Source organism: Myxocyprinus asiaticus, chromosome 7, assembly GCF_019703515.2.
Source record: "Myxocyprinus asiaticus isolate MX2 ecotype Aquarium Trade chromosome 7, UBuf_Myxa_2, whole genome shotgun sequence".
Taxonomy (NCBI): domain Eukaryota; kingdom Metazoa; phylum Chordata; class Actinopteri; order Cypriniformes; family Catostomidae; genus Myxocyprinus; species Myxocyprinus asiaticus.
The window spans coordinates 41428370-41448992 of NC_059350.1; the positions used below are offsets into that span (position 1 = coordinate 41428370).

The 20623-nt window shown below is 39.1% G+C and overlaps 1 protein-coding gene across 1 annotated transcript in view; it reads right to left on the reverse strand.

Annotated features, from left to right (window-relative positions):
• LOC127444291 (serine/threonine-protein phosphatase 2A 55 kDa regulatory subunit B gamma isoform-like) overlaps positions 1-13590 on the reverse strand; it is a 16896-nt gene extending 3306 nt beyond the window's left edge. Inside the window, exons 1-8 of the mRNA XM_051703562.1 lie at positions 12742-13590; positions 11235-11332; positions 5287-5461; positions 4837-4949; positions 4370-4547; positions 1351-1515; positions 414-583; positions 88-179 (exon numbers count right to left, since the gene is read on the reverse strand). Coding sequence (XP_051559522.1) covers positions 88-179; positions 414-583; positions 1351-1515; positions 4370-4547; positions 4837-4949; positions 5287-5461; positions 11235-11332; positions 12742-12805 — 1055 coding nt within the window. The 5' untranslated portion in view covers positions 12806-13590. The remainder of the gene's footprint in view (positions 1-87; positions 180-413; positions 584-1350; positions 1516-4369; positions 4548-4836; positions 4950-5286; positions 5462-11234; positions 11333-12741) is intronic.
• Between the last annotated feature and the right edge of the window lie 7033 nt (positions 13591-20623).

Sequence of the window (20623 nt, forward strand, 5' to 3'; positions counted from 1 at the left end):
GAAGTTTTGAGTAGAAGACAGGAAATATGCCTATTGTATAATGAATAAGATACCTGTATAATCATCTGAAGCCTCAGAAATGCTTACCTGTCTGTACTATTCCAGACACACTCAAACTTGTCGAAGATGCAGTCGTTTTCATACAGAGAGCAAAGCTTACTTCTTAGATACTCATGAACCTGAGAAAGGAAGAACAGGCTATTACATTTCACCTTCATTCTTACATTTCCTACATTTCTTTTGTTTAGATTGAGATTACAAGGGACAACAAGAAGTTTACATTTTTTGAAAAACATGGGTGGTGCTTGAAAATGCAAAAGTCGCAGCCAAAATGCTAGGATATGACTATGCACTACTACTAAACATCATAGCGAATAAGGTGTAATTTGCATGTTACCCTTTGTGTTTCTCACCTGGTAGGTCTCCACTGGGCCCTTCTCCATATGGAGGTCCCATACCTTTACAGTTAAGTAGTCTCTGGTGAGCAGATATCGTCCACTATGGCTGAACTTGACATCAGAAACCGATGAAATGATCTCAGAGAAGAAAGAACGATTGCCTGGGTCCTCTGGCTCCTCAAAGACTGAGGTGGAGAAAAGATGCAGATTCAAACAGTGTTCAAATTCACTTGAAATAATTAGTATAGGGCAGCTTTTCACATCTCAGAGCAACGGTTTTGCAATGATGAGCCTAGCTTCAAAATTTACACTCTAGCCTTCAAACAGTAGGCATTTTGTGGCAATCAAACTCTGTTGGGGAACAGTTTCAATGGTTTCACATTTAATGATGGCAATGAAAAGCCTTTAACACTGTGGTCTGCTTGTCTTTTAATGCTGTTATAAGTGTGAATCTTGCTACAAATGCTACAGTGCTAATTTCCCCAACAGCTAGTGCAGCTGTTCTCTTTTAATTGTTTTCTATTTCAATGCTTCCCCGCTGTCTTTTTAATTAAGCTTTTTTAAATTTCAAGGGCATAAAGAAACTCGAAGCAGGATTTAGAGATAGTTGCAATGTATACTAGACTTTTAAAATTAATTCTGAAAATTTCCTGAAGAAAATGAGAGTGGTACTTGCCATCACAATGCTAGGGTGTTCTTTGTGCTTGCCATGAGACTACTATGCGCTTGCTAGGGTGTTCTAAATGGTAACTAGGAGTTAACTTACTGGGCCAAGCCATAAGAGTCCACCCCCATGTTTCTATGATATTCTGATCCCTAGAAATGGTTATGGTCCTAGCAAACACCACTAATACATATGAAATGAGAGAGTACAGAGTCTGCAGAGTAATATTACAGCTATATATGTAACAAACTCTGGAGTCATACTTTTACAAAAAAGGTGTATACTTACTTTTGGAGTGCTTGTCACAGAGTGCAGACTCTCTCATGTCACAGAGGCGTAGCGTGCCCTTACTGCTGCTGTAAACAAACAAGTGACAGTGGTGCGGGTGGAACTCTGCTGCCGTTATAACCTCTGTCAGGTCCTCCATATTGGCTGGCTTAATGTCCAAAATATCTGGGAGGGGCAGTGGTCAAGGGAAGCATCTGATTTACAGTTCTGAAAGCGTGTAGGAAAGAATGCGCTTATGAAAATTAATATATATACAAGTGAATTTGTACTTTCAAGGGTAGATGTTTTCAAACTGAGACCTAAACCTAAAAGGAGAAAAGATTTTTGCTAAAAGTTTTCTTTTTGCTTATTTAACAAAGTAAGTTTATCACATGTGCTGCAGGGTGGAAATAAAATATTTTTCACCATAACTGCTCATAACTGTGTGGTCTTGGATTGTGGAAACTGTGCATTCAAGGGGTTTCAACCTACAATGTTTATAAGCCCAGATCTTTTGCATTTTTGCCATTTAACTAATTGTAAAAGTCTGAGGAAACAGGAAGCAAAAGGGAAAAAATTAGCTGAATGGAATCAGCAAATGACAAGAGTCAGACTCAACTTGCTTGTGCAACCAAGAGTCAGAGCACATGTACTACCTAGCCATGTATCCGACAGCAGCCCAAATCTTTAACTAGAACAACATTACCCAATAGAAAAAAAATAAATAAAAAATTGTCTCATCATTTACCTACCCTCATGCTATCCCAGTGCAGACTTTCTTTCTTCGGATGAAAACAAACGAAGATTTTTAGAAGAATATTTCAGCTCTGTAGGTCCATACAATGAAAGTGAATGGTGGCCAGAACTTTGAAGGTCCAAAAAGCATATAAAGGAAGCATTAAAATTAATCCATAAGACTGACTAAATAAGGATTTAAATAAGGTTAAATCCATATTTTCAGAAGCAATATGATAGGTGTGGGTGAGAAACAGATCAGTATTTCAGTCCTTTTTTACTATAAATCTCCACTTTCACTTTCTTCTTTTTTGTTTTTGAAGATTCGCATTCTTTGTGCATATCGCCACCTACTGGGCAGGGAGGAAAATTTATAATAAAAAAGATCTTAAATGTTGATCTATTTCTCACCCATACCTTTCATGTTGCTTCTGAAGATATAGATTTAACCACCAAGTCTTATGGATTACTTTTATGCTGCCTTTACGTGCTTTTTTGGATCTTCAAAATTCTGGCCGCCATTGACTTGCATTGTATGGACCAACAGAGCGGAGATATTCTTCTAAATATCTTTGTTTGTGTTCAGCAGAAGAAAGTAAGTCATACACATATGGGATGGCACGAGGGTGAGTAAAGGATGAGAGAATTCTCATTTTTGGGCGAACTATCCCTTTATTATAATACAGTTATACAGTACTAAATCCTCAAGGAGGAGTTTAATAAGCTTCATGTAAAACTAAGATCACAGGGTTTACAACTGAAAGCACATACTGACAGTTCGGCTCCCTCAATAGTATAGGGATTTCAGTTGTGTTGTAGTTATTATTCTGTGCACGCATGCAACCACACTCACATTACATGCATGCACACACAACGAACATATCTCCTGCAGGTAGCTATTATGAGTTTTAGAGGAGAGTGTTTCCTTGGTGAATTATTTAATTGTTTCCATTGATATTTCATTTCTATGTCAACTCCCTGCTCGCAGTCTGGAACACAAAGACCTTCGGCCCAGTTGCAAGACTGAATACACGGAAATGCAAGCCGTCCAGTGCAAGCACAAAACAATTAATCAAGTTCCTAGTTCATATCAAATAGATCTCATGGATGCAAAATTCAAGCTTATGTCCCAATTATTTTGTTATATGCTGTAGCTTGTCTTTTTTTGGTGCCAATGAAGTGTATGGCTACACAATTAGTAGGCTGTTTTTTTTTCAGTGCCTGTGTGTCTGTGCAGAGCCAGACTTTTGACTCTCTGCATTAAGCCTGGTCTACTTTGCAGCCAAGAAAGGCCCACTTAGACAGGAAAAGACCATCTTTTGTGTGATATGTAAAGTGACCAATTACAGTTTGTAGAGTTAATACTTTTTATAGTTTACTTTCTACTAAGAGCCTCTAACAAAACTCTGAATGTTTCTCAAAAATTCTGTCACAAACCTCACAAACTTTGGCAAATCCACCGATTTGTTCTTCCTAAGAAGCACTCTTGAACCTTATAACACAACTTTGTTTCCAGGCTGACTGTTAAATGTGTGGCCCGTGCACCCTGACACCCAGGAATTGTGTAGCAACTAACCAATTGGATTAGAACTGGTTATTTCAGCCAGCTTTTTCCACTATTATGCGTAATATGCATTATATGATCAGTCAGTCAACAGTGGGTGTGCATGGGAGGCTGAGACTAAAAATTGTGTCACGAACCTCACAAAGCTGGGATAATTTAATTATACAAACAGATTCTGGTCTTGTATATAACATCTTGCATGGTTTAGCTCCTTCTCCTCTTTCAGAGTTTATTAAATAACAGGCAGATCCACTAGATCTATTGCTAGAGGGGTCTGTGAAGTACCCATGCAAAGATCAGCTTTTGGTCAGTCAAGTTTTGCTGTCAGGGCAAGTCAGACATGTAATATTTTGCCTATTCATATCAGGACCAGTAAAACATATCGCTCATTCATATACACTTTAAAATCATGGTTAAAAGATCATACTCCATAATTTTCAATTCTGAATTAAATATGCTTTTAAAATATTACAATTTTTTAAGTATATATACTGTAAATGATACTGTTTTATAATGTTTATTTTCACTTGAATTTTACAGATTATAATCAGTTTTATTATTGTAATATTTGTCCTAAATTTTTATCTGTTTTTTTTTTTTTTTGGATGACCTGCCCAGGGACTACAGTTGAAAATTAGTTATAATAGCTAAACTGGTGCATATACAGAAATGTTTATTGATGTGCACTGTCCCTGTAAATCTAAACAGAATAAAAAAATTAATAGACCACATAAAGGATACTGAAGCTTCTGTCTGTGATGTCCAGGTGCCACATGTTGATTCTGAGATCATCTGCAGACAGATAGGTCTCCCCATCGCTATTGACTGAGATAGAATTAACGTGGTAGGTGTGGCCATTAGCAAAGATTCTCCTGGGCCGCACCTCAACCATCAGGTCAGTGGGCTTCAAGACTGGCACCTTGATAAATTGTGAACAAACAATATGAAAGGTCAGAAGTTTGTTTACAAGTCAATATAAAACATATGAAGCAAAGTTTCATTACATTTTATTGTATGTATTTAATGATTTATTAACTACTGATTTGTAAAGCATTATACTATAATGTAACTAATAACAATATTATGAAAGTTATTATGTGTGACCAAAATCAATGACTAAAACAAATGCTACATCACGGCAGTCATTCACACACTGATAAGCTATCCATCACTCAATGGTTAACCCAATATGCCAGCTGTGAAAATACCCGTAATGAGGTCACGGTGGAAATGTCCTTTATTCTCCCTTCTTCGTCTTTCAGATTGTAGCCCTCTGGTCGCTTGTCTCTCTCGCTCACCTTCCATAGCTTTATTGTTTTATCTGTCGGAGTTAACATACCAGAGCAATAATCAACCATTAATTTTTATCACTGAGAAGAACTGGTGGCCTTGCAAGGGATTTTAATATATTTATGAAGCTATTAATAATATCTTATGATTCAGTGGTACATTCATGCTAGTGCTCATTTACTGGAAATTTGTAATGCAACTACTATCTCCGTCCAGTGTTTTATATTTATCTATAGCACAGATGAATCAAAAGACCAAGAACTATTTCCTTCTGATGGATGTTTTCTCTTTCTTATCATGAGGATTAGCCTACCAAGACAAATATGAGACAAGTTTTAAACATTGATGGGTAGGCAGAGTTTTCTTACCATTGGTTGAGAGGAGAAAGTGGGCAGCATTTTGCTGTGGCAGCCATCGGATCTTGTTGATCTTCTCTTCAATCTCTAAACTCTTCAGATAGTCGAAGTCTGGTTCATGACTCTGGAACGTACTGTAGACATTATACTCACCTGATTCACCCAGCTCCTCAGATTCACCTTTAGACTGTTTCAAGAAAGAAGACACAAATGCATAAACATAGAAATACAGTGTGTGTGTATATATATATATATATATATATATATATATATATATATATATATATATATATATATTGTACATATTATAACTACTTTATGAAACAAAGTATAGTTTTTGTAATATATGATGCATAAAAAGATGACTTCTCCTTGTATAAAGAGAAATGTAGAACATTCTCCTTTCAGTAATCTAGTTGGTCTGTGTTTTACTGAATTACTTCCAAAATAACAAATAAACTAGGGGTCAAATTTTCTCTTTGGGTGGCTGATACTCCAGATGAGGGGTCTCATAATAACAGTGTTTTGTTTGTAGCAATAAAATGGTTCTAGGTTACAATCTGGGTTAATACAAAGAAAATGCAGATAAATATTGGGACAGCATTCCGCAGTGAAGGCATGAGAGTAATCTGAGAACCAGATGGCACTATGTCACAGTAAATATCTTGTACTGTGGCTTTATGAAGCAATTTAACTCAGATTCATTTAAATTCTGTCAGAGAACTCTTTGGGCAATTAAAATCACCTCATGCATATTTAGTTTTCTGTGCTGTAGTAGAGCTACAAAAACAAAGTGTATTGCAATATTTTTATGCAACACAGCATTTTTTAAATCATTATGACCTTTGCAAAGTTGCTGCAGAGTTTTTTAAATCAAATTTAAGACTTTTTAAGACCTTTTTAAAGACCTGAACAAATAAAATGAATACTGTATCCCCACACCAAAACAAACCCATCTCAAGACTCTTACTTAAACAGGCAGAGTACACATTCAGCATGACCTTAACATTGCTTATCAGTAAAACAGAGTAGGCTATATGCAAGTTTAAAATACTCAAGACATGTTTTCCACATTTATATTACATTAAAATTAGTTTATGTACCATTATCATACATCTACATCATACATCTAAGATGGCGCTGTGGATGGCCGCCTCGGTATGGAGCTCTACATTTCTTTTGCTGCTTTTGTTTGTTTGTCCTTTGTTTAGTAATTTATTTCCGATCAGTTTTTCCAGAGACGAGCTGCTGAATATTCGGCAGCACACGCCAGACAATCTTTTACCGGTTTTTGATTATTCGGACGTTCTGTTGGACGTTCAGCTGCGGTGCTGTACAAGCGCGCTAAAAGACGCAAACGTGGGAAGCGAGCCGGCGCGCTGGTCAAGTTCCGACAGCATGGCTTTCGAACCGCGCTGCCAAGCATTCAGCTAGCGAATCTCCGCTCTCTTCCTAACAGGAATTTGCTTAAAACTGACAAATTACTTCTCCTCACCTACAGCGCATTACATCTGCCGGGCTTCCAGCTGTTCAGAGCGGATCGCACCGTGGAGTTAACGGGGAAAACGAGAGACAGTGGAGCGTGCATTTACGTCAACGAATATTGGTGTACAGATGTAACAACACTGAAGATGTGCTGTCCTAATTTAGAGGCACTTCATAAACTGTAAGCCTTTCTACATGCTGCGGGGGTTTTCCTTGTGTATTCTTTTGAGTGTTTATATTCCTCCACACGCGTGTGTGAATGCAGCGCTACGACAGCTGGCTGATCAGATCACAGACATGGAGCAACAACACCCGGACTCACTTATTATTATTCATGGAGATTTTAACAAGGCAAATCTCTCACGTGAACTGCCCAAATACAGACAGCACATTACATGCCCCACCAGAGACAGAAATACACTGGATCATTGCTACACAACAATAAAGGATGCATATCACTCTGTCAAACGTGCAGCTTTAGGACTCTCTGATCACTGCCTGGTTTATCTTCATCTTCCATCCTACAGGCAGAAACTAAAATCAGCTAAACCTGTAGTAAAGACTGTAAAAAGATGGATCAATGAAGCAGAGCTGGAACTTCAAGCCTGCTTTGACTGCACTGATTGGAGTGTTTTTGAAGCTGCAAAAACAGACCTGGACGAGTTCACAGATATTGTGGCATCATATATCAGTTTCTGTGAGGACATGTGCATTCCTACTAGGACTTATTTAACATACAACAACGACAAACCTCAGGCAGCTTCGTCAGGCCTAAGAGGATGCTTATAGAAGTGGGGATAAAATCAATCAGGCCAAATACAGACTGACAAAGGAGATTAGAGCGGCTAAAAGGAGCTATTCTGAAAAGTCGAAAATCAATTTTCAGCTAACAACCCTGCATCAGTGTGGAGAGGCCTGAAAGACTTTACCAACTACAAGACTAGGGATGTGCGCTACGACTAATTTGACTGTCGTTTAAACAGAAGTTTTATAACCGACTAGTCGACTAGTCTAAAGAGAAACCAACCTTCAGAAAACAGTAAAAAATATATGTTTTATGCGACCCATTTAAAATTCTTAATCTATTCAAAATCCGATGCTAAATTCCACTGAAATGAATTATGATCGCCTTGAATTATGATCACTGTACATTAAATATAGAACATGACACGCATTCACTGAATCAAAGTTAGCAAATATTTAACAGACATATTTATTGAAAACAATTGAATGAATAGTGCAGGTTCAATCGAACAACCATTAAAAGCCTGTTCTAAACGGAAATGACCAAGTAAAAGTAACTTAACATATTAAAACAGTCAGGACATTGTTGAAAATAATTAACAGGTAAGCCAAATCTATGAGAGAGAAAAAAAATGTGCTGAAAAGTGCAGTCGTGCATTAGCCATTGATCTAATATGACAGCTGTTCGGTAAAGAACGTTAACCAATAACAGTTCAAAGTAGCTATACGATAGAAAAAATAGGCCTGTGATGTAGCCTGCAATAAACCTAATGTATTCTAAACATGATGTGCACACAGAATAAAAGATAGTTTAACACGTTAAGCAGTCGGCACCTCGTTGAAAATAGCCTTCTTAATCAGCAGATTAAAAAAATTGCATACCTAGTCTAAAACTGTTATTTTCTAGGCTACTAACTCAAAAGCATAATTTTTTGATGAGTAAAATTAACACGTCGACATGGTCTGGTGAAAGACAGGACTTGACTCACCTGAGGCGCCTGTCCTGCGCTTGAAAAGCCTGCTCAGCGGAAGATGCACAGATGTAAAGAAGACTCAAATGTGAAAACATCCTTAGGGACTTTCAAACATTTGGAAAGCCGATTCCCGCACCACCGAAGTGATTTCATAACTACTTTGCTGAGTTTGCTTGTCTAGTAAGAGGACATTTTCCTGCGCGCGCTGCGAGAGAGAGGGAAGAAGCACGCGCAGCCTGAGGCAAAATGAAACTTTGTATGTATCTGCTCCAGATATCCTCTTTTTTTAAATAATATTTGTATTATTAATTCTATTTAAAATATGTAACATTAATATGACAGTCATTTAAGTGCAGCCTCTGTAAAAATATAAAGCCAAACGTAAATGTATAAAAATTATTGTCAGTTTAATGGGGGGAAATATTAACCGACTAGTAATTCCAGTGTCGACTAGCAGCATCCGAACCATTTAGTCGACTAGTCTCACACATCCCTATACAAGACACCATCACCCAACACTGTAGGGAATCAACAACTTGCTAACAACCTGAATGTGTTTTACTGCAGATTTGAAAAGCCCAGTCACACAACCCACACCCGCTCCGACCTTCACAGCACACAAAAATGTACACCTCCTGCCACCACCCTACTCCCCTCTCCTGCTTCTCAACATGCACTTAAGATCTGTGAAGATGATGTGTGCCGGGTCTTCCGGAAACAGAAGACAAGTAAAGCACAGGGCCCAGATGGCGTTTCACCCACTTGTCTAAAATCCTGTGCTAACCAGCTGGCCCCCATCTTCACACAGATCTTCAACAGATCACTGAAGCAGTGTGAAGTTCCCTGCTGCTTCAAATGCTCCACAATCATCCCCGTCCCAAAGAAACCCAAGATCAAAGGACTTAATGACTACAGACCCATCTCTCTGACATCTGTGGTCATTAAGTCATTGAGAGACTGGTGTTGGCCCACCTGAAGGACATCACTGAACCCTTTCTGGATCCCCTTTCAATTTGCTTATAGAGCAAACAGGTCTGTGGATGATGCTGTCAATATGGGACTGCATTACATACTTCAACATCTAGACAGACCAGGGACTTCTGCAAGGATATTATTTGTTGACTTCAGTTCAGCTTTTAACGCCATCAACCCAGCTCTCTTATGGACTAAATTAACCCAGCTCTCTGTTCCCGGCTCTATCTGTCAGTGGATCACCAGCTTTCTGACAGACAGACAGCAGCTAGTGAGAATGTGGAAATTCACCTAGGGATGTGTGGTCTCCCCACTACTCTTCTCCCTCTACACAAATGACTGCACTGCCAAGGACCCCTCTGTTAAGCTCCTGAAGTTCGCAGATGACACTACAGTCATCGGCCTCATCCAAGATGATGATGAGTCTACATACAGAAGGGAGGTTGAACAGCTGGCTGTCTGCTGCAGTCAAAACAACCTGGAGCTGAACACGCTTAGAACAGTGGAAATGATAGTGGACTTTAGGAGGAACATGCTCACCATTCTGAACAGCACTGTGGCAGCAGTGGAGTCATTCATGTTCCTGGGCACTACCGTCTCACAGGACCTGAAGTGTGAGACCCACATTGACTCCATTTTGAAAAAGGCCCAGCAGAGGTTGTACTTTCTTCACCAGTTGAGGAAGTTCAACCTGCCACAGGCACTGCTGATACAGTTCTACTCAGCAGTCATTGAGTCTGTCCTCTGCACTTCTATAACTGTCTGGTTTGGTTCAGCTACCAAGTCAGACATCAGAAGACTTCAAAAGGATAGTTCAGACTGCTGAGAGGATTATTGGCACTCCTCTACCCACCCTGCTAGGACTGTACACATCCAGAGTGATGAAAAGTGCTGGTAAAATCACTCTTGACCCCATTCACCCAGCACACTTCCTCTTCGAACTTGCCCTCTGGTCGGCGCTACAATAAAGGCAATTAATCTGCCAATAAGAAAGAAAGGCAATGAATCTGCCAATAGTCTTTAAAATTGGAAGCCTATATTAAATGTTCTTATTCTTTCCTTCCTGTGATGGGGAGGACCAGACAGAGGCTTTAAGAGTCCAAACTGATTTAAATTCCAGATGCAGTTTATGGTGCAACCAAAATACCAATAAACAGGGGAAAAAACTATGTTATTAATAGCCTGGAACTTTTAACTTTAAAGGCTGAAATACACCTCTAATCTTCTAATGTATGCACTTCACTGCTTCTAGCTGCTCATTCAAACAGATAAGGAAAATAAAACGTGCACTCCTACAATAATCTACAACGTATTAAAATATAAACAATTAAAAGTAAACATTGTCATATTTCATCAACACTACATCATCATCATCAACAGGTGATCTTTAGTGATCACTTGTCATACATTTCCGATATAGCCTAATGAATTAAAACTGCTCTGCAACAGCTGAAAACACTCATAAGATAATCACATTAGGTCATGTCACGATTCCTGTCTTTCCACCCCCAAAATTAAGACCTGTTTAAATGATGATTAAGACTTTTGTTGTATAATCTAAAATATTTAAGACTTTTTAAGGATCCACAGGAACCTTACATTTTAGAAAACTGAATAAGACATTTTAAGACTTTTTAATGATCCACGGGAACCCTGCCTTTGATATTCCCCTCCCCCCAAAGTCAAACTGTTTGCCATGTAATTCATCAAGCTGCTTATTAAAACACTGCCTAAAACTCGATTATAAATCCCCCACTGCAGGGCTTTGCTCACACTCTGACCCACCTCTGTCTCTCGCTGGAAGATGACCACTCTCCCTCCCTTATCCCCTGTGGCCAGCAGATCCCCAGTCTGGTTAAACTCAACTGTAGAAATGACATCAGCTGGAGAGAAAAAGAGAGGGGTAGTGTTAATCTATCAGTGACAATAATAATAATAATAAAATGATTTTAATTAGTATTCCTATCACTTGTGTTGTAATAATTATTTCATATATTTTTTATAATAGTAATAATAATAATAATAATCACTACTATTATTATTTAAATATATAAAATAATTAACAGCAAAAACAGAAGTAATACTAATACAAACAATTTTATTATTTATCATTATTACTATAACTATTATTATCTTCTCAGTAATAGTGACAAAATACATTTTTTTTTTTAATTATATGCTTTTTGTTGTTTTCTGTAAAGCAGTCCAGGCCATTTTTTTTTTATCACAATGCTAGCATAAAGCATAAATCAATTCAAGACAAAACTTTGCACAGTTTCACAGTTTAAATTGGTTTAAGTGTAGTGTTTAATAGCTATTAATACCAAATAACTCATATTTATGGGCTTTAGGGATACTGCTGGTGGCAACAAAGTTTCAATGTTTCATTTTTTCCAGTTTCATTGTTTCATTTTTTGCCTTTCACTGGCAATATTTACACATTACAAAAATGTTAAGAGATAGGTGGAGAATAACAGTATACTCTGAACAAAATGCTTATAATTTTACTTAACAGTCTTGCCTGAAAATCTCAACCAAAAAAACTTTGATGGTACTAATTACTTAAAGTAACAGCAGTTCATGGACATGTGCTTGCACTGCACAAGCTGCACGGCTGTTATTTTGTGAATGCAAACACTTTTAGTCAAGAGTTTCATCTGGGACCTACGATTTCACATTGTGCACACCCTTTAAGTTGATAAATAACACAAGCGTCTTCCAGCACAATGATGGCACTACATAAAAATAGCCTGGCCTGATTTTGATTAAGCAATTCTGCACTCTAACTTGATTATAGTGAAAAAAAAAAAAAGAAACCTGGAAAAGAACCACATCACTCTTAGACAATTTACAAACAGAATTAGTAGCATATACTAGTATCCTTCACAATCAAAACATATCATCTCACATTTTAAGATGCATGTGCAAACAGAGCCAATCAATGAATAGATAGTATTCCATTATTCTGAATGGATGACAGTGCAGCCTTACCGTACTAACAATAAGACACAGTAACTGTGTTTTACTGTACACAGCCACACTAATTACATGCTTTAAGGAGTGTGGTGGGACTAGGTGAACAAAATCTGATGAGTCAGCTGTATAAGAACACTTACCACACAGATACTGAGACCAAGGTTATATTCAGGACTTCAGAGAGGTGAACTGGATCAAATTACATACATGCGAGTGTGTGTTCAAGGGAATGGAGACATTGGTTCCCTGGTGTGAGTGACTGTATTTGTGGATTTTGTAATAGGGTGTGTTCATGCCAGTGTGTATGTGTATATACCTTCAGTGACATAGTCTCGGAGGAAGCTGTGATTGATTTTGGAGCTCTCGCCGTCCTCACCCATCGGAAGCGGCGGAGTGCGTAAGCGCGCCCGTCCTGAACAGAGCCGTCCAATCCGTGCTGTCCCACCCCCCCGGTGCTTTGCCCATGCTGCTGCGGCCTAGCAGAGTGGCCTGCCGCTCGGCATCCTGGGATACGGTCCGCCTTTGTCAGGAGGAAGAAAAGCAGCAAGTGATAAGGACGCAAAGGATGCCACCATTAAAAGAATGACAGCTGGGATGTAAAACTGTCCCACACTCAGACAGGTGGAGAACAGGACCCTGTCATACACTCACATACATGCATAAACGCTTAAACACATGTATGAGGGCCTGATGCTCAGCCAACACTGCCTAGCAACAAGAAACGAAGAGTAAAAAAAGAGGAAGGCCTTCTAGGTAGATCCGTCGTGCTGCAGTAAGTCCAAGCGTAGAGACAGCAGGCACTCCCTGGGTGCGGTAGTCCTTGAAGGAGAGCGGAGGAGAGAGACAGGTTGTGTTCTACTGGAGAGATGAACAGACAGGCCTGATCCAACCTCACAGCTTCACAGTGTGTCCTCTCCCTTCTGCTGCAGTGTGACGGAGTACGCGTGTGTATGCGTACGTGTGCGTGTGTGTGTGTGTGTGTGTGTGTGTGCGCGTGGGGAAAGGAGAGAGAAAAAGAGAGAGATGAAAAAGAGGGGGGAGGGAGAGAAAGAGGGAAAAAGAGAGAGGATGCCACTTGCCTGTCTTTCTAGACTACCACTGCTGCTGAGCATCTGCACAGCATCACAATGTCACAGAAGCCTCCTCCTCCCTGCTCGGCCAATCGGAGCTCAGCTATCTTCGGTTGCCCCTCCCACTGCAGGTGACAAGAGGAATGAGCCTGGAGTGGAGAGTAGATGAGGGAACCAGAGAGATGGAAGGAAGTGGATCGGGAATGCAGAGCAATTCAGGGGAGTGAGAAGCATGACCGCGAGACTGTATCAGTGCAATCTGCTGATCTGAATTGGGCAAGGTGAAAGCAGCTTAAAGGGTAGGAGAGCAAAGAGGGGAAGGATGAAGGAGGAGGGAACTATGAAATGGGATGAAAATAAGCTTAGGTGTAAGAGGAAAGAGCTGTAAATGAATGTAAAAACATATTTGAATGAATTAAAGGAGATAAGATGGAGAAAACGGGGGAGGTGGGTATGAAACAGTGGGTATTAAAAATTATCTAAAACTTGATGAGTGGCTCCCCCAAGTGTTTGTGAATATTAATGCACAACAGGATGGGAAAGGATTGGATTTTTAACAGCCAAAATCCAAACTGGCAACAAATAAAAATATACAAGTAAACACTTTTACTTTAAAGTAAACAATCACTGGACTTTCTAGGTTAATGTAATACGGAGTCATCTTATTTTTAAGGAATATTGCGGGTTCAATACAAGTTAAGCTCAATCGACAGCATTTGTGGCATAATGTTGATCACCATAAACATTTATTTCGACTTGTCTAAACTTTTCTTTAAAAAAAGAAAAAATCTGGGTTCCAGTGAAGCACTTACAATGGAAGTAAATAGGGCCAATCGATAAAGGTTAAAATACTCACTGTTTTAAAAGTATAGCCACAAGACGTAAACAATATGTGTGTTAACATGATTCAAGTGTAATCAAATTGCATACTAACCTTTTTTTTGTGCAAAGTTATATCCATTTTATTATTATTAATATTATTATTATTATTATTATTATTATTATTATAAGCTTTACATCTGTGCCTTTGAACCCTCCAAGAACTGGCCCCATTCACTTCCATTATAAGTGCCTTTTTTTTTTCTTTCTTTTTTTCTTTTTTATAGAAAAGGAGGGACAAGTTGAAATAATTTGTTTGTGGTAATCAACATTATGCCACAAATCCTGTTAATTGAGCTTAACTTATTGAACCATAAATATTGCTTAAATTCCATTTCATAATAACGTTGTGGAACGTTGATTTATTCATGGTTTAAAAAAGAAGCAAAAAGTGGTTTTAGGGTTTGTTGACATTCCATCATAATGACAACGAAGTAATATTGGCTATATTCACGGAAAAGTTTAGTTTACACACATACTGTTTACGTGTCGTGGCTATGCTTTTGAAACAGTGTGTAGGCTATTAACGTTTATGGATTGGCTCCATTCACTTCCATTGTAAGAGCCTCACTGATTTATTTTTACCCAGAATGTATTTATTTATTATTTTATTATTATTATTATTTTAAAAGGAGGTCATTTTTGAGGTAATCAATATTATGCCACAAACCCTGTTGATTAAGCTTATCTTTGAACCTGTAATATTCATTTAACTCGGGGTTTAAAAGACTTGAAACACAGTTAAGCATAGTGTGAAAAGTAAAAGCCTATATTAAGGTAAAAACCATTTCAGGTAATTTGAACTACTTAAAAATGTAAACAGAAAGTTGCGTTCATCTACTGTTAGTGTTGTGATACACTTTTAGTTGAAAAAATGCCTTTACCTGTAACACAGAGTCGTTCAAAGCTGCACATCCTTTCGCGGCCAAACGATAGGATTTTTTTGCTGGATTTGTTTCAATTAAGTGTGGATACATATCCACATCATCCTCTTTTTGTTCTCTGTGTTTTAACTATCCTGTGTTACCGCTTACTAAAACCGCTCCAAACGATTCAACGCATGAGTGAGCCGTCCGAATGATTCAGTCTGAATTGCGAACCGATTTAGACCGTTTTGCAAACACGCTGCACCTTTTAATTGGAAAGAACCGACTCAAAAGAGTGATTCATTCGCGAATCGTTTGGCGTTAGTTTCTCTTCAAAACGGCCGACAGAAAAGCGGGACACACGACAGGGAAAATGTTTCTCTGGTCAGTGTACGGTTCTATATTTTTTTTTACTAATTTACTGGGACTCGTGACTGAACTAAATGCGTATCTATGCTCGAACTATTGATGTGCTATTGTGTTCTTAGCTTAAAATGTACTTTCTTACTTACCACCTCTATTTGCGGTCTGAGAAATCATTTATAAATTTAACGCCAGTACGATCGAGTAATACACATGATCGTTTGAGTTTTGTATGCAGTTGTTTTCGAGAGCGCCAGTAGAGGCCGCTAGTATAAATGGAATTTTCCATTTATAAGCGCTTTATTGGCATGACTGTTTCAAATGCAAAAGCATCAAAAATATTAATAGACCTAAGACTTGATTTAAAAATAAAATAAAATATGGTGGAGTAGCCTAATTAATATAACTGATATCAAATAAGGAGCTGTTCTGGCAAGTTTCACTGTATTAGTTTTTTGTTTTGTTTTGACACATTCGTAGAGGCTTACAAGAGGTTGGAAGTTCCATATTTCCATATGTCTAGAAAAATTCTTAAAACAAAGCATACATCAACCGCAAATGCATTGTTCATAAGGTCAGATTATATGAAATGGGAAGGTGAAGAGCTTTTGAGTAAATGGTGGTTAAAACAAAAACTTTTCCACAAAGGCCTCTAGATGATTCCTCTTTTTTTTTCTTTTTTTTCTTTTTTCTTTTTTTTTTTTTTGCTACAGCCACTGCATTCTTGAAAATGCCTGCTGATGACATCGTCTGAAAAACATTATGCAGATAAAATGTAAAAATGCTATCAAACAACAGTTTCTGAGTATCGTCATAGATAAATGTATAATAAAAAAATGTTAATAATATGCATATTGACTCCCTGAACTCTTTTTCAGTGCCAGTCACTTGCTATTGTCATACATGATATTAAATATTTTACAAATGCTTAAACTAGTGAATTTAGTTGAATTTAACTTAAATTTTGTGTGTGGCCCTGTAGTGAACAAACTACAACTTTTTATAATTGTTAATACAGTGTGTGTGTGTGTGTGTGTGTGTGTGTGTGTGTGTGTGTGTATTAAGAAAAAAGAAAGAGACCACTGCAAAATTATCAGTTTCTCTGGATTAACTATTTATAGGTATGTGTTTGAGTAAAATGAACATTTTTGTTTTATTCTATAAAGAACTGACAATATTTCTCCCAAATTCCAAATAAAAATATTGTCATTTAGAGCATTTATTTGCACAAAATGACAACTGGTCAAAATAACCTAAAAGATGCAGTGTTTTCAGACCTCGAATAATGCAAAGAAAACAAGTTCATATTCATTTTTAAACAACACAATACTAATGTTTTAACTTAGGAAGAGTTCAGAAATCAATATTTGGTGGAATAGCCCTGATTTTCAATCACAGTTTTCATGCGTCTTGGCATGCTCTCTTCCAGTCTTTCACATTGCTCTTGGGTGACTCTATGCCACTCCTGGTGCAAAAATACAAGTTTGATGTATTGTTTGATGGCTTGTGACCATCCATGTTCCTCTTGATCACATTCCATCAATGGGGTTCAGGTCTGGAGATTGGGCTGGACATGACAGGGTCTTGATCTGGTGGTCCTCCATCCACACATTGATTGACCAGGCTGTGTGGCATAGAGCATTGTCCTGCTGGAAAAAACAATCCTCAGAGTTGGGGAACATTGTCAGAGCAGAAGGAAGCAAGTTTTCTTCCAGGATAACTTTGTACGTGGCTTGATTCATTCGTCCATCACAAAGACGACTCTGCCTGATTCCAGCCTTGCTGAAGCACCCCCAGATCATCACCGATCCTCCACCTGGCTGTCTAATGGTTAGACGGAGACCTGGAGAAGCTTTCAAGCTACAGTGTCTCACACCCACTGTGAAATTTGGTGGAGGATCAGTGATGACCTTGGGGTGCTTTAGCAAGGTCAATCAAGGTGTGGATGGAGGACCACCGGATCAACCGGACCCTGTCATGGCCAGCCCAATCTCCAGACCTGAACCCCATTGAAAACCTCTGGAATGTGATCAAGAGGAAGATGGATGGCCACAAGCCATCAAACAAAGCTGAGCTGCTTGAATTTTTTGTGCCAGGAGTGGCATAAAGTCACCCAACAGCAATGTGAAAGACTGGAAGAGAGCATAACAAGACGCATGAAAGCTGTGATTGAAAATCAGGGTTATTCCACTAAATATTGATTTCTGAACTCTTCCTTAGTTAATACAAGTTAATACATTAGTACTGTGTTGTTTAATAATGAATATAAACTTGTTTTCTTTGCATTATTCGAGGTCTGAAAACACTGCATCTTTTAGGTTATTTTGACCAGTTGTCATTTTGTGCAAATAAATGCTCTAAATGACAATATTTTTATTTGGAATTTGGGAGAAATGTTGTCAGTACTTTATAGAATAAAACAAAAATTTTCATTTTACTCAAACACATACCTATTTACATTTGGCAGACGCTTAATCCAAAGCAATTTACAGTGCCCTTATTACAGGGACAATCCCCCTGGAGAAACCTGGAGTTAAGTACTTTGCTCAAGGACACAATGGTGGTGGCTGTGGGGATTAAACCATCAACCTTTTGCTTACCAATTCAGTGCTTTAGTCCACTATGCCACCACAACTCCAATATGCCACCTATAAATAGTTAATCCAGAGAAAGTGATAATTTTGCAGTAGAGCTGTATATAAATACACTATATTGCCAAAAGTATTCACTCACCCATCCAAATAATTGAATTCAGGTGTTCCAATCACTTCCATGGCCACAGGTGTATAAAATGAAGCACCTAAGCATGCAGACTGCTTCTACAAACATTTGTGAAAGAATGGGCCGCTCTCAGGAGCTCAGTGAATTCCAGCGTGGTACTGTGATAGGATGCCACCTGTGCAACAAGTCCAGTTGTGAAATTTCCTTGCTACTAAATATTCCACAGTTAACTGTCAGTGGTATTATAACAAAGTGGAAGCGATTGGGAATGACAGCAACTCGTAACCACGTAAAATGACAGAGCGGGGTCAGCGGATGCTGAGGGGCATAGTGCGCAGAGGTCGCCAACTTTCTGCAGAGTCAATCGCTACAGACCTCCAAAGTTCACGTGGTCTTCAGATTAGCTCAAGAACAGTGCATAGAGAGCTTCATGGAATGGGTTTCCATGGCCGAGCAGCTGCATCCAAGCAATACATCACCAAGTGCAATGCAAAGCGTCGGATGCAGTGGTGTAAAGCACGCCGCCACCGGACTCTAGAGCAGTGGAGACGCGTTCTCTGGAGTGACGAATCACGCGTCTCCATCTGGCAATCTGATGGACGAGTCTGGGTTTGGTGGTTGCCAGGAGAACAGTACTTGTCTGACTGCATTGTGCCAACTGTGAAGTTTGGTGGAGGGGGGATTATGGTGTGGGGTTGTTTTTCAGGAGCTGGGCTTGGCCCCTTAGTTCCAGTGAAAGGAACTCTGAATGCTTCAGCATACCAAGAGATTTTGGACAATTCCATGCTCCCAACTTTGTGGGAACAGTTTGGGGATGGCCCCTTCCTGTTCCAACATGACTGCGCACCAGTGCACAAAGCAAGATCCATAAAGACATGGATGAGCGAGTTTGGTGTGGAAGAACTTGACTGGCCTGCACAGAGTCCTGACCTCAACCCGATAGAGCACCTTTGGGATGAATTAGAGCGAAGACTGCGAGCCAGGCCTTCTTGTCCAACATCAGTGTCTGACCTCACAAATGCGCTTCTGGAAGAATGGTCAAAAATTCCCATAAACACACTCCTAAACCTTGTGGAAAGCCTTCCCAGAAGAGTTGATGCTGTTATAGCTGCAAAGGGTGGGCCGACGTCATATTAAACCCTATGGATTAAGAATGGGATGTCACTTAAGTTCATATGCGTCTAAAGGCAGATGAGCGAATACTTTTGGCAATATAGTGTATATATTTCCATATTGGCTAGTATGCTAATATGCATTCTTGCTGAACATTTCCGCTATGTCTATGTCATTATGTGCTCTGTTCCAGTTATTAATCAGCATGTCCTCTTGTCTGGGTTTGGATATTGTGGAGTTGGTCTGTTCATGTCCACCTGACATTTCCTAATAGCTTTTTGGCAGGTAGAGTGGGTTAATGACAGTGAGACTGAGAGAGTGCCGAGTCATTAATAGTTTTCTGGGACACTAATCCAGTTCCCTGAATGGACAGAATAGAACCTCCTCGCAATACTGGTGTTATCTCAGGGATTACATTTTATGTAACAGATTTGCCTCAACCTCCACTGTGCAGCATTAGGATGTTAGTGTATAGCTGGTGGCAGCAAGGAATAATCCTTTGCCCTGCCTTGAATGCTAGCCGTTGTGTCAGGGTTTATCTCTCCCTCATGACGGTAGATGCTTCAGCAACTTGCATATCTGCATCTTCTCTTTCACTCTGAGAGAGAAGGGAGTGAAAAAATATGCCTTGTCTGCACACGTCCCTGCCATCCTTTCCAGTTGAGGGCCAGTATAGAGATACATCAGCCCGCAGGGGGTCTCAAGGGTCCCGATTCAGAACAGGGAAAAAAGAGAAGAGTGGAGAGAAGGGTGCACATGTGGAGAGTAAGGAAAGCGATAAACAGCAGAACATGATCACCAGTGCAGCATGGTTCTTCTCACCTTTCTGGAGCCCAAGGGTCAAAACCCAGAGACAAGGATTTGGGATTGGAATGGAGAGTGAGAGGGTGAAGGCATGACTGGATGACCACTCAGATTCAGCAGATCATCAAGGTGAGCAGTATCTGATCTCAAAGAGTGTTGATAAAATTCTTATGATGTGCTATATATTTAACCATTGCGTTGTGTTTGTTTGTGCTTACGCCTTTTGTGTTCCCGGTCAAAAATGACCGGCCCACTTAGATTGTTAATAAATCTCTCATATTGCATATATTATCCCAAGATATTGCATTAGATCTTTTTGCCATCTTCTTTTTTAACAATTATGACAGGTTCTGTACTTCTTTTTTGAACATATTTAAAAAAC